The 14,589-nt window shown below is 57.9% G+C and overlaps 1 protein-coding gene across 3 annotated transcripts in view; it reads left to right on the top strand.

Annotated features, from left to right (window-relative positions):
* The window catches only part of CELF3 (CUGBP Elav-like family member 3), a 48,362-nt gene extending 36,136 nt beyond the window's left edge, over positions 1–12,226 (top strand). For all 3 annotated transcript variants that reach the window (XM_038383026.2, XM_043502227.1, XM_038383027.2), the window contains exons 12-14: positions 733–876; positions 1,433–1,568; positions 9,621–12,226. In XM_038383026.2, the coding sequence (XP_038238954.1) occupies positions 733–876; positions 1,433–1,560 (272 nt within the window). In that variant the 3' untranslated portion in view covers positions 1,561–1,568; positions 9,621–12,226. The remainder of the gene's footprint in view (positions 1–732; positions 877–1,432; positions 1,569–9,620) is intronic.
* The last annotated feature ends 2,363 nt before the right edge of the window (positions 12,227–14,589 follow it).

Consider the following 14,589-nt stretch of genomic DNA (forward strand, 5'->3'; position numbering starts at 1 on the left):
TAGGCACCGCTCCCTCCAACAACATCCCCCCCAGCACCCACTAGGCGCCACTCCCTCAGGCCCTGTCCCCCCGAAACCACCCCCAGCTCTGCCCCTGGGCCCTTGACATCCCTTGTCAATGCCAGGAGCCCTGCCCCAATGCCGTTCAATAGGGACAGGTCCGTGGGGGGCAGATGTGGCCTGGGGTCACCAAGGACCTGCCTCACTGTGCACCTCAGGACCTCCACATCTTCCCTGAGGACTCCAACACTTCACAGAGGGAGTCCAGAGCATGGGAGATCTGCAGGGATCCAGAATGGTGGCCAGAATGAGAGGATCTAGAGTGGTGTAGAACACAGGGTCCAGAGCAGGGGGACCTAGAGGGGTCCACACTGGGGAGGCCAGAATGAGGGGTTCAGAATGAGGGTCCAGACTGTTGGGTCTAAAGGGGTCCCGAGCAGTGGGATCTAGAGGAGTTAAGGATGTGGGGGTCCAGTTAGAGGATATAGAGTGGTCCAGAACAGGGAGTCCAGAGCGAGGGATCTGGAACAGTCTGGAATGGGGGGGTCCAGACTGGGGTATCCAGAGTGAAGGGTATAGAGGAGTTCTGGATGGGAGGTCCAGAGCAGAAGGCTCTAGGGCGTCCAGCGTGTGGGATCTAGAACAGGGGGCCCAGCATGGGGGCTTCTAAGGGAACCCAGGGCGTGGAGTGTCCTGAGCAGCTGCCCACTTTCACCCGCCTCCTCCCCACAGGCCCGGAGGGCTGTAACATCTTCATCTACCACCTGCCCCAGGAGTTCACTGACTCCGAGATCCTGCAGATGTTCCTGCCCTTTGGGAACGTCATCTCTGCCAAAGTTTTCGTGGATCGGGCGACCAATCAGAGCAAATGCTTCGGTAAGGCCAGCCAATGGGGGTCTCCCAGCCCCTTCCTGCTGCATTGTGGGCCAGTGGCCAGCCCGCTGAGCAGCCGGCGCAGCCAATGGGCACCGGGGCGAGGGGCCGACCTCCCAGGCAAAGGATTGTTGCAACCCCTAGTGTAGATAGGGGCTGACGCTGAGCCTGATGCTGAGCTGGCTTCCCCAGCGGATCTGCCCAGACCAGGGCTCTCCTAGCCCCATCTCCTGTCACCCACAGCGGCTGGCATGAGGGAGCAAACCCTGCGTCAGGCACCCTGTACCTGCCACTGATCGATGCCCCCCAGACCTGAACCTCGGGGAGCAGATCCCGGGCTCCCCGGCCCCCAAGGACAGGGCAGCTGGGCATACCGCAGCCCTGGTGCCAAGCTGAGAGTCCGGGTGCGGAGCTGCCCACCCCGAGCCAGTGGCTTAGTTGCCGTGGGAAAAGGGCTAGTTGGGTCTCCCAGGGCCACTCAGCATTCTCTGCCTCTCTCTGCCCCCCCTCCCCCTGCCTCTCTACCCCTCCCCGGCGCCCACCCCCACCCCCTCCCCAGGGTTCGTAAGTTTTGACAATCCCGCCAGTGCACAGGCTGCCATCCAGGCCATGAACGGCTTCCAGATCGGCATGAAGCGCCTGAAAGTACAGCTCAAGCGACCGAAAGACGCCAACCGGCCGTACTAAGGCCTCAGGTGGGTGCCCTGCCCCCTGTGCACAGGGACCCCCCGCAAACACAGCCCCGGGGCGGGGGGGGCACAGCAGGCTGGGCTGGTGAGCTGCAGCATAATGGGAGTGCGGGGGTGAGGCCCTGGCTGTGTTACCTCCCGCCGGGACAGAGCCCTTTGGGGTAACGCCTCCCCCAGGGCCACAGGCTGGGCGTCTCCGCTCTCAGGGTATACAGCCCTGGGGCCTTTTGGCCACAAGAGGGCGACAGCCCCCAGCCCTGGGCAGGACTGAGCCGAAGGCCCTGGAAAATGGTAGCAGGAATTTCAGAGTTTGATTTTTAAAAAGGGTAAAATCTCAGTGGCATTTTTGTGATTCCCCTGCTACACAGGCACAAACATCCACACACACGCATACACAGATACACACATGCACACGGGCACACACAGGTACAAACACACACAGATGCACACACAGATACAGGCACATGGGCACACACAGATACACACGCACATGGGCTCACACAGATGCACACGGGCGCACACAGATACACACCCACACGGGCACACACAGATACACATGCACACAGGCACACACATTTACACACGCACATGGGGACACACATATACATATGTGCAAACACACATATATGCATGTGGGCACACATATACACACACAGATCCCCACAGATACGTACACACACACATATCCATGGGCACGCACACATGCACAGGCACACACATGCATATGGGCAGACGCACATGGGCACACACACATATATACATGCACACATACATATACACATAAGAACAGCTGCACTGGGTCAGACCAAGGGTCCATCGAGCCCTATATCCTGTCTTCCAACCATGGCCAATGCCAGGTGCCCCAGAGGGAATGAACAGAACAGGCAAATGGGTATACAGATGCACACACATACACGGGCACACAGATACCTATGCATACACACACGGAGACAAACACACGTCAAGGGCACACATATATTACACACGCACATAGAAATGCACACACATACACTGCACACACATCTATACATGCCCTTGGGCACACGCACATGCCACATACATCTCTACACACATGAGCACATACATGTACACACACACACACACACACGCCCCTACGCCACACACATGGACAGTCAGACATACACACACACAAGTTGTCTAACCAGCTCTGCCTGGAATCAGGGCACGTGGGCCACATGGCAACATGTGAAATTTGGACAAAAATGTACATTTGTCTTGCAAAAGTTCCACGCCGTTTCCCGTTCCAGCAAGAAAGAAGGAGACCCACAACCAGCCACTCCCTGGCCTGTTCATCAAGCCGTTCAAATAACCAAGCGTATCGGAGCCCCCCCCCCCCCCCAAGCAGAGGACAGAAAGGCACCAGGAGTGCCTGCACACACGCACACGGGATTATTATTTAGCAGCTGAGATCAAGGCCCCAGTGCGCCGGGTGCTGCACAGACACAGAATGGCCCGCTCCAAAGAGCCCACAGTCTGACTTGCCAGGGCAGTAAATAACCCTGAAGGCTTTTATACAGGGTGGAAAGAAAAGCCACACCACGCCAAAGTCCCACCAGCTCAAGCATTAAAATAACAGTGATAATACTGCCCCTCCACTCTCCTGCATAAATAATGCACTATATCTCCATAGCTAACACGCATGTAGCCTGACCCCCCCATCCCACCTCCCACTATCTTAGAGATCTGTATAACAGAATTTCACCCTGTATTTTAAGAAAGAAGAACATAACCTCCTGCTAGCAGTTCTTTCCGGCTGTGCTGCGCAGAGCCCTGTCTCAGCCAGGTGAAGACCCCCAGCGCGGCGTAGCGTGGGGCGGGGGGGGTTCTGTGCGTGTCTGTGTGTGTCGTGGCACGTGAACGTATCCTGCTTTTGTTCTGATAACTGTTCTCCGTGCGTGGCTCACGGGGTCTTTTCTCGTTCTGCATTGGTTTGATTTTTGGTTTGGTTTTTTGGTTTTGTTTTTGCTTGGTCATTTGTTTTGTGGCGTCTTTGTCATTGAACGTAGTTTCTTTTTTGCACATAAAAGAGACAGAGGGACACCACCGGGGGTGGGGCTCAACTGCGTTGCAGTGGCGGGCTCCATTTCTTTAAGGATTTACGGTAAGCCACATTGCATTAGCGTTTAGATCCCAGCCAAGATTGGGGCCCCGTTGTGCCAGGCTCTGCAGAGACCCCGACTGAGAGCAGGGCCCCCATCGTGCCAGGTGCTGCACAGACAGTGAGAGGCAGATCCTGCCCCAAGTTGCTTATGCTCTAAACAAATGAAGAGTTGGGGGGAGAAGCAGGGTTATTGACCCCATTGTACAGATGAACAACTGAGGCACAGAACAACAAAGGTCACAAGTGTCCAGGTCACACAGGAAATCTGCGGCAAAGGAGGGATTTGAGCCCAGGTCTCAGCTCAGGCCATTCTCTGCAAGCCCATCCTTTGTTTCTCAGTGCCTAGAGAATGCCACAGTCGCTGCGTGCTCTCTGCACCGCAGGGCCACGGTCAGCGGAGGCAGGGGAGATCTAGGCTGAACAGACCGGGACCAGGGGACCCTAGTGGCTGGGTGCCTGTCCCCCAAAGGGACTCACACAGGCAATGGGGCGCTGGAAGTGACTGGTTCACCAAGCCAATGGGGTTTGCTTTGCAGGGTGATGAGTCTTGGGGGTAGCAAGGCTGAAATTTACAAACACAAGCCAGGCTCCGTCCCCTGGCTGAACGGCCTCAGGGTGAGAGAACCCGCAGCGCCCTCTGGCATCATGCCCATGCCTTGGCCTTGTTTGGAAACGCCAGCCTCAAGGGGTGTGGAGGGAAACGTGGGCACTGGGACAGAGCCGCTGGCTGGGGAGAAGGGGGCGGGCTGGATTACAGGCATTTGTCTGACACGGTTTGGTGAGGAGAGGAAGCCACGAGGGGGAGCCCAGGGCTAGGATAGCGGGGGGCTGTTGATCAGGAGTGAGGGGCACTGGCAGAGTTGCGGGGACAGGGGTACAGAACAGCCCCTGCTGACCCCCATCTCTCAGTCACCCCTCATCGGTTAGCACCAGATTCAGCTCAGCCCCTGCAAAGGCCTCATTTGCCTGCTCATGCCGGCAGGCTCCGGGCCCGGGAGCCGGATTTGGCGCCCGGCTGCTCTGGCCATATGCCAGCATGGAGCAGAAAGCCGCCCCTGGGGAGTGAAAGGGGGGACCTGATCCTGCTGCCATGGGGTGAGATCAGGCCACCAATGTGTACATGGGTCCTGACTCTGGGGCTCCATGCCGCTGGACGATAGCTTGGTCCCAGCACCCTGTTACCGGACAGCAGGCCTAGCATGGAGGCCTCCCCCGCCCTGGTCCCAGTCCCTCCCCTCAGCCCGAGATCCCGCAGCGCCCACGCCCCATCCCCCCAGCATCCTATCCATTTCACCCAGGGCCGTTCTCAGCAGGGTCCCTGACGCCCATATTCTGTGTCTCTCTCTCCACCCGCCAGAGCTGCTGGAGAAACCTGGGCACAGTGCCTGGGGCGTGGATGAGCTGTCACTGGAGCCCTGCACCCTCCCCAAGAGCCATGCACCCCCCGCCCCAGTGCGGTAACAAGCCAGCAAGCTGGCATGAGGCACGCCCACTGTATGTGGCATGAGGGTGCCCGTTTCCCATCAGCTGTGTCTTTCTTTCCCATCCATTTATTTTCTCGTTCTTTTTTTCTTCATCCTTTTTTTCCTCCTTTGTTGGGACAAAAGGAGGCTCAGGCATAAATGGGGCGGGGGCATGGAGCTGAGGCTCACAGGCTCCCTCCCCCAAGCTTCTGCTACCCACCTGCCCCCCCCAGTATCCAGCCCCCATCACTCGCACGCTGTCCATCAGGCCTAGTGCCAGCTGAGGGTCAGGTTAAAAGGAGGCAAGCGGATTAGCAGGGGAGAGGCAATTGGGAGGCCAGTGAGCGTGGACCATCAAGTGACTGTAGGGCTAGGCAATCCCCCCCCCCTTAGAGTTAGAAGATGTCAGCCCTTCTCCGAGCTCCCTTCCCAGGGAACATTCCCCCCCTCACCACCACCACCCTGCACTGGGACAGACCCCCAAACACCCAGCTCCATGATAACGCTATTTTCTGTATTGCGGCACCAGGCTGAGGCTGTAGACCAGCACATGCCAGGCACTGCACAGCCAGAGGGAGAGGGAGAGGCAGCCCCCTGCCCCCCGCCCCACCCCAAAGAGCTCTGTCTAGGCAAAGGGGAAATGGCTTGGAGAAGTGGCTTGTCCTGGGTAAGCCGACAGCTCAGTGGAACCAGGAATAGACCCCCTCCGCCCCCCCCAGGGCCAACGTCTGGCAAAGCAGCCAGCGAGACTGTGTAGCCAAACGAGAGACCCCATCAAAGCGCTGAGCCCCCTGGCGAGCCAGGCCTTTGATGGGGTCCCAACACTGGCCTCCCCCAATCAGTGTGGGGGCTTTGCACATTCCCAGACACGCAACAGATCAAAACACATCTGTTCCCGGCGGTGACATCCCTGGTGCAGGGGTTTGCGGGGGGGGGGGGGGGAAATTGTCCAAAACAAACCATATTTTGTCTCTTTTACTGTGTAAGAAACAAGGTGATTTACATACAGAGCTGACTTGACCTTTTCCCTTTTCTTATTTAAAACAAAAACAAATCCCAAATCCCCTTTTCTTTCTTTGCTGCTTTAACCCCCCCCCCACCCCGGCAGGGTTACCAATCATATCTTGAGATGCTTCTGTCGCTAGCCATCCCTCGCTGTCACAAGAGCCGTAGCTCCGTCCCCTTGTAAGTGGCATCCGCTGGACCGACCGAAGTGATGTATCTTGATCTCGCGCTACTCTTCCACTTCCTTGTCCCCTGTGGTTCGTGGTGTTTGGACACACGTCATGTGAGCGGAGCTAGCAGGTGCATGACGTCCCTGTGCCGTAGCTGGCCGTGCTGTGAGGTCTTTTTTCTTGATGGTGGTCTCAGTGGACAGTAGTTTTCGTTCGGTGAAATCCCCCGGTCCAAAAAAAAACCAAAAAACCCTCTTCCCCTCACCAGCCGCGAAACCCAAACTGGTGTAGAAGTCCTCTTGTCCTAGTCACTAGTTCAGTCCCTCCTCTGATATTTTTCTGGTCCGATTGTCCCCCCCAAAACCATTTCTTAGAACATTTTTTTTGTGGGTCATTGCTTGTGTCACGTTTGCTGCTCGTTTGGTTTGTTTCTTGGCCTTAGCTGACCTGGGGTCGGGCTCGTTTCTGCGCGTTGTGTGTGTGTGTGTGTGTTTGGGGGGGTTAAAGTGCCTCTTTGCAGGCCCAGGGTGGGGGGGTCCCTTCCACCTCCCTCTTTGCCACCTGGATTCCCAACGCAGCAGCACGGCGCGGGGGCTACCCAAGCTACAGTAGGAAACCCTCCCCGACCCCTCCTTCCTGTCTCCCAGGCCTCCAGTTGCTGTGCAGGGAATAGGCAGAGGAGAGTGGGGCATGTCCTCTGTGGTTGGGCACAGCAGCTGTTTATGTGGAGCTCATGCACCCACTGTTAGAATGCAGCCACCTCTTGGGCAGGGCAGGGCCGCTGTTTATATAGAGCGCACCTCCCCCTGCACACGAGTAAAATGCAGCTGCCTCTGGAGTGGGACACAGGGGCTGGTTAACAACTGCACAGCACCACTGCACAAAGTTTAGAGGAGGAGGTGGGGCGGGGGGGGAAATACTCAGGTCCACGTGACATCAGAGTCAAATGGGAAACATGAGCCGTGTCATGCAGCAAGCCACATACAGGAGGCTTTGTAGTGACTGGGGGAGGGGCTGGGCATCAAGACGCCTGGGTTCGATCCCTGGCTCAGGAAGGGGTCTGTATAGTGGCTCCTCACCATCCTTCTAATGAACCATCCCTCAGGGCTCCAGTGTCCCCCCCCCCCCCGTCTGCCAGAGATGGGCGTGGGGCAGGGGAGGGTCTGGTCAGAGCTTGGCAGCACATTTGTGCCCAGCCTCCTGGGAGGGCAACAGGGTCACACCCATAGATATCTTGCTGGGCCAGGCCTTGGCCTTTCTGGAACCAACCCTCCAAGACACATACACCTCCGAGAACAGGGTGGCCATGAGTCCGGCAGATGCCCTGCAGCACTGCAAGCTTGGATCTCCCTGAGAGAATAGCTTGGGTGGGGGAAGGAGGCTGTACCCTCAAACAGACCTGGGGAGAGATGCCCCACTCGGCCCCATTGCTCGGGGTGGGCTGCACCCCCCCCTTTTACCAGCACCTCCTTCGGACTGGGAGGGTCTGTAAGCCCCAGGGGCACGTGTTAGATCAGTGCCAGAATTGGGTTTCACCAACCCAGGGGTGCCTGCCCCGCCCCCAACACAGCTGTGACTGGGCACGATCCTCCCCCCCCCATACACTGCAGGCTCAGGCCAACTTCACACATACAAACACAGCTGACAGCTGCTAGCGCCAGCTGCGTGGACAAGGGGCAGGCAGGAGGTGGTGGCCCCCACCAGCTTGGCATTGGCAGCTCCAGCCCACACCCTCCCCCCCCACCCGGTGCTAATTTCCCCCCCTTCCCAGAGTTTCTCTACTATAGCTGACCCCAACATCACCGCCACACACACAAACATCCCCCTGCCTTTGCCCTTCCATCCCTGGCATGAGTCACCCCTCCCCACCCCGCACCCCCTTTGGCAACCTGGCTAAAGGAGAGTCCTGATTGGCTGTTACTTGGCAACCAGAGGTGTCCAGCGAGCATCCACTGCTGGTGCAGTGCTGTGGGCGGGGGGGGGGGGGCTGTGTCTGGGAATTCAACCAGCCAAGAGGGTTACAACTGGGGTGGAGGTTGTTGTGCGGCCCTTGGCAGGCCATGGTGAGTGCGGGCAGGCGGGGCTGGGTTTAGCTCCGGCCCATGGAGTCGCTGTGGGCTGGGCGAGGCCTCCCCACGGCCGCCGGGGGTGCAGGCCACAGAGCACTGGACTGACGCAGCCCCCGGCTGAGCTCAGAGGCCACGTCATCCAGAAATCTCGTGCAGTGAGTGTGCTGGGGAATCTGCTTTCAGCGAAGGGATATGCCATGCACACACACCCCCTCGTGGGCACTGGACTTTATGGGGTGCAGGGTGGGGGTCAGATGTGTTAGCTCTGCTGGGAGGATCCACCAGCCAGCCAGTGCCCCCGGAGGGAATAACCCCGGTCACTCTTGCGGGGGTGTCCCCTCTGGGGGCTAACCTGGACGGGGGAAAAGCAGCTCAGTGCAGAGCCAGGGGGATGGAGAGGAAGGGTTATTTGGGCTGTGGGGACTCGGGGCCCCATTGTCCGAGGTGCTGCACGATTGGGCGCGTACCAGCAGGGCAGGGCCCAGCATTCCCTGGCTCCATCCAGGCCCCCGGGCCCATGGAGCGAGCGGCTGGGGAGGCCCATGGGAGCCCAGGCAGAGCTGAACCCCTTCTCGCTGCAGCCGGCAAGCAACTTGGTGATGGGCCCTAGCTGGCTGGTCCCACACTCCGGAAGCCCCTCGGGGGGACGGTCCCCTGTCAGCGGCCTTGGGTCCGGGAGGAGAGGAGAATCCCTGGATTTCAACTGGAATATTCAAATAATTGCAACCACGGCCCCTGCACACAGCCCTGCTGATGCCCCTCACTCCTGACCCACAGCCCCCTGCTCTCCCAGGCCTTGGCTCTCCTCCGCCCACTGCTCTGTTGATGCTCCTCGGTGCCAACTCACAGCCCCCTGCTACCCCAACCTTTGGTTCCCCTCAACAGGTTCAGGGTGCCACTTGCACCCAACCGACAGCACCTGCTAACCCAGCCATCATCCCTCCCCGCCGGTGTCCCCGCCGACCCACCACCCTTTCCTCCCTTCATTCCACCCCCACCCCCAAAGTCCCAGCCCACCCTTCGCAGTGGGGTGACAGGCAACCCCACCCCGTGTCTAAACTGCGCCACCTCTGGGGCGTGGGGGGAATCGAACCGGCTGGTACCCTTCTGTGCATGTCCCAGCCTGCGACCCGACCCCCAAGCTCGGGGCTGGAGGAGTGTGACTAGGGGCGCCTTTAACTCTCCCTCTCTCTCTTCTCGCCCCTCCCTCCTTCCCACCCCCCCCCCAGGTCTGGAGCTCAATGGAGGAGGGAGCCCCTGGATTGCCCCCACCAGGCCCATCCCCCCCGCCCCCACCCATTGCAGCTCATCCCTAGCCAGCAGCACCGATCCCGAGCGCCTGATCCGCCAGCTGGGAGGATGAAGCCGATCGGCGGAACCGAATGCGCCTGACTCCACCCGTCGGCCCCGGGCTGCGCCTAGCCCCACCAGCAGCCTGCAGCTTGTGGGGGGGGGGAAGGGGGCAGGCATTTCACCTGTGATCTCAGCCCCACCTTATCAACAGTGGAGGGAGGGGGGAAAGGAGCCCCCTCCCCCCTCAGCACTGATCCACCCCAGCCGTAGCCATGAATTCCTGCCACCATAGCCCAGGTGGAGGGCGTGGGGGGGACAGACAGGGCACAGCCCTAGGGAATCAGCTGGAGGACTTGATCCTGCCCTGGAGGTGGGGGGGAAAGAGAAGGGCCCTGTCCCTGTGCCCAGCTAGAAGGCGGGGGGAAAGGGAGGGTCCATCCTTTGAGCTTTCTTCTCACCAAACAGGACCAAAACCGGCTCCGAGTACCCGAGGCCTTTGGGGGTGGGGGGAAGCCAGACACACTGGGGAAGCTGCAGTTACAGGCTGGGCGGGGGGGAGCAGAGCCAACAGAGGGCACCACAGGCCAGAGCTGGGTGCCTTTGAGTCCAATGGTGGGGGGCTGCCCATGAGGGGCACCAGTATGTCATTTTCCTCCATTACAGCCAGGGGCCCCGGTTCCTCCCGCTTCAAGCAGTTGGGATCCTCCACCACCATTCTGGCCAACCCAGGAGCCTGGGGGGACCGTGCCCAGCCCGGGGTGGGAATGCTGGTGATTAAAGCTGGTCTTCCCCTGCATCCCAGAGCCTCGCCCAAGCCCACCCGGGCTCTCTTATTGCCTCTGTTACCGCCTGGCACCGCGGAGGAGACATGGGACGGGCGCCATGGCTGAGGCACTTGGCCCTGGACTGGCTGAGGCCCAGAGGCAGGGGGAAGGAAAGGACCATGCCCTCCCCACCTCTATCCCTCAACGTGGCACCAAGGGGCAAGCCACGGGCGCTGGCACAGCTGGGGGAAGGAAAGGGTGGGCAGCAGCTCCTACACGGAGCAGGCAAGTGGGAGCTAGCCCCTGGGGAAACTGGGACACACACCCCCAGCCTCCATAGGGCTGATGTCCCACCTCCACTCCCCTGCCCATCAAGGCAGGAAGTTTCAGACACACTAAGCCCCCTGCCCCATGCACAATCAGCTCCCTAAGTCCACAGCCCAGACATAGCCCCCTTCGTGGATTTCCAGGCCACAGGCACTGCTTCATTTCCACCCACTTATTCCGCCATGTGGATTTTCTCCTCCTTTATGGTTAAAAATTTGCTGTTTTCAAATCCTGGCCGGGGCAGGAAGAGCCAGAGAAGCCAATTCCATCTCCCGCCATGCCCCATTGAGAGCCACAATGTCCTTTGGGTGGCAGAAGGCAAAGAAACTCTCTGTGCACCATCAGGAGCAAGAATTCTGATTCAGGATACAGCCCCAAGAGCCCCCAAACGGGTGCCGGCTGCCCCTTGACCTGCCGCGGCATCTCCTCCCCCTCCGGCCTCGGCTCATTTCCCGTTTCCCTTGTTCCACACAGCAGCCCTCTGAAAAATCCAGCCCTGAGCTTGAAACCAAGCTCGGTGCCCTGGGAGGCAGCCCTGAGCCTGCGACGGTTTAGGCTTGGGAGCAACTGCACGCTCAAAAGTGATACTTCTGCTGTCATAGCCCCTGGCGCCTCCGACTGAGATCAGGGCCCATTGTGCCAGGCGCTGCACAGACACAGTGAGCAACAGCCCCTTCCTGGAAGACTTTATTAAAGAGTGGGAGGGGAAACCGAGGCACAGAGTGGGGACATGACTTGCTCACAGTCACGGGCAGAGACAAGACCAGAACCCAAGTGTTCTGACTCCTAGTCCAGCCTCCAAGCCACTGGGTCAGGCTGCTCCCCAAAGCAGGCCCAGCTGTAAAGTTACTCCAGCAAGAGATTGCAGGGTGGCTGCTCCCCTTCTCTCACAGCTCCCGGTTAGAAATTACGCTTCTCTTGGCCTTAGTTCTCCTCTCCAGGCATTTTTGTTTTGAGGCCCTCCCCATCTGGCAATTGTAAAATAGCATGATAATCTACATGCTGACCAACCTCTCATCTCTACCGCGCTCTGAACTCAACCTATACCACGTGAAAGAGAAGAAGAAGAAGAAAAACTATGTTTACAGTCTCCTGCTAATCCAGTAATTGTAAATAATTTCGTTGAGATTAGCTGTGATCCAAAAGGATTCAAGTTGCTGCCATTTTCTCCTCTCCAATTTTAGAGAATTTTAATGGTTTTTCTTTATTTTTTTTTCTTTTTATTTGGAGGGGGGGTGAGAGGGAGGGGGTTTATTACCAGGTACTTTTATTTAGAGGGGAAAAAGATACAACTTTTAGTGGGGAAAAAGAAAAGAAAAGTTGAAGTCTATGTTTCAGACGATATCGATGCTTAACTTATTTGTTATTTATTGCCATTTACTTTAAATAATTTAATTTTTTTTCTGTCTAAATAAAAGAAGTAAAATCAAAGAAAGGGCCCTGTGGCTGGGTTTTTAATATTATTAGTGGCTTTAAAAAAAACAAAACAAAACAAAACAAAAACCAGATGCAGCCGAGAGCTCCCACCAAGGATTCCAGAGTAACTGACACAGGGCAACTTGAGCTTGGCACTCCGTCGTGCTGGGTGCTGCCCTGACACAGAGTAACTGAGATCAGGCCCCCGTCATGCGGGGCGCTGCCCAGACACAGAGTAACTGAGATCGGGTCCCGTCATGCGGGGCGCTGCCCAGACACAGAGTAACCGAGATCAGGGCCCTGTCATGCGGGGCGCTGCCCAGATACAGAGTATCAGGGACCCGTCCTGCCAGGCACTGCCCAGACACAAAATAATTGAGATGAGGGCCCTGTTGTGCCAGGTGCTGCACAGACACAGAGTAAGAGACAATCCCTGCCTCAAAGAGCTCACAATCTAAATAGACAAAGGTGGCACAGGAAACTGAGGCACAGTAAGGGGAAGGTGACTTGTCCAAGGTCAGCTAAGTGGCAGAGCCAGGAACCAGGAGTCCTGAGCCCCAGGTCACTGCCTCATCTAATTTGCTGCATCTGCGCTGCCCACCAGACCATACCCACTTCACTGAAATACCCACTCTGTTAAACCAAACTCACTTTCTAATAATACAAGACCACCTGCCCACAGCACTGATCAGCTCAAGGCTCCCAGCTGCATATCCCAACTCCCCTATGTCTAGAAAGTCACCAGAACAATAAAAGAGCATACAGGCTTCGGGAACCTCAACTGAAGTACCAATATCCCACCCCCAAGGAGCAATGCTGCCCAAGAACTGGCTCTAGGCATAGAGTCTCAGGCAGAAAGCGACACCACCCCCTGCTGCTTGCAACAGCTCCCCAAAAAGCGATACCCTAACAAAACTAACGGTGATGCAGCATTTCTCCTGAGACTAAACGCTTGCTCACAAAGAACCATCAAGACTGTGTGTAACAGCACCACTTGGAGACCCCTTGCTGTAACACTTCAGCTCCAGCCCTGTTGAGCGCATGGCATCACTACTAGCTGCTAGCGTGGCAATAGCTGGCTGTAGAACGCTCCCACCCAGAGACAGGCACATGGGATTACCTGGGGCAGGCAGGCGTTGGAAGTGCATGATGCAGGCAGTGCCAGGCTACTGCTGCCTTTGAGTCAGGATTGATGAAGGGCCCCTCCCGTCCCACACCAGCAACCGCAGAGAGAGCAGCAGTTGGGGGGGGGGTGTGACAGCTCTGAAAACACCTGGGGAGCCCACTCCCCTGGCAGTTGTTTGCTCACAAAGGAATCACGGGCCCTTTCAAATGCTGTGCGTTTGCCATGGCGGGGTGGGGTGGGAGGCTTCGGAGGAAGCATCTGATGAGCCCGAAATTAATTGGCAGAGCTGAGATTTGGCCCAGGGCAGCTGGGTTCACACCTGACTTCTGTGCAAAGCGCCCCGAGATCTAGATCAGGGTTATGTCTCATCAGAAAGACAATGCCGCCCTAGTGGCATGGCATCTCCCGCACCACAGCAACCCCCAGTGGGATAGCACCCCCCCCCGTCCCAGTGGCAGGGCATCTCCAGCAGCCCAGTGCCCCCTAGCAACACACTGACATTTCCGACAACAACCTGGGCACTTCCTGGCTGTGTCCGAGACTGAGTGGCCATATGATGCACAGGTGTTAGATGAGATGCCCTCGCACAGCACATACGCCCTCAGATGTCGCGCACCCGCACTCGGCACCTGCGATACACGAGGATGCGCCTTCCAAACGTCACCTCGGTGCCAAGGGTAACCGAGCAAGGGACCAAGTGACTCCACTAGATGGCAGCGCAGGGCAAAGTTTGTGCCACTCTCCCAAGTCTTGCGTGCAAGCGTCGATGCTGGTGGGGTCTCAGCTCGCTTGGTGATGGAGGAGGGGCCAGCAAACACTACAGGTGAACATGTCCACGACCGGCGCACACGGTTACACGTGGCACAGCCCAGACCACGCACGACCATTGCGGGCTGTTGGAGCCTTGCTTTGCGCCGGGCACGTCTGGTGTTAATGCGCCTTGCGGTGACGTTACCGGAGACCTGACAAACCTGCTGCCGCCGTGTGGGCTGTTGCTGGCGTGAGCCTGACATGCTTGTACCAGCCGCCACGAGAAGAGGTGCCCCGTTTCCGCCGCTCATAAAATATGGCCTGGAGGAGCCTCGAAGCGGCCATGTGAACGAGATGCTCAGGATGAGGCAGCTGAGCTTTTACAAGTGTGTTTTGAATGCCGGCCATCCACCAGCGCCTGAGGATTGTGCTATTAGGAATCTTGTCCCACCTTTCGACTCTGCAGAGCTGGCACACGTGGGACCAATCCAGTGTCCTAGGGTGGTGATCCTACGCTGTCCA

Source organism: Dermochelys coriacea, chromosome 24, assembly GCF_009764565.3.
Source record: "Dermochelys coriacea isolate rDerCor1 chromosome 24, rDerCor1.pri.v4, whole genome shotgun sequence".
Taxonomy (NCBI): Eukaryota; Metazoa; Chordata; order Testudines; family Dermochelyidae; genus Dermochelys; species Dermochelys coriacea.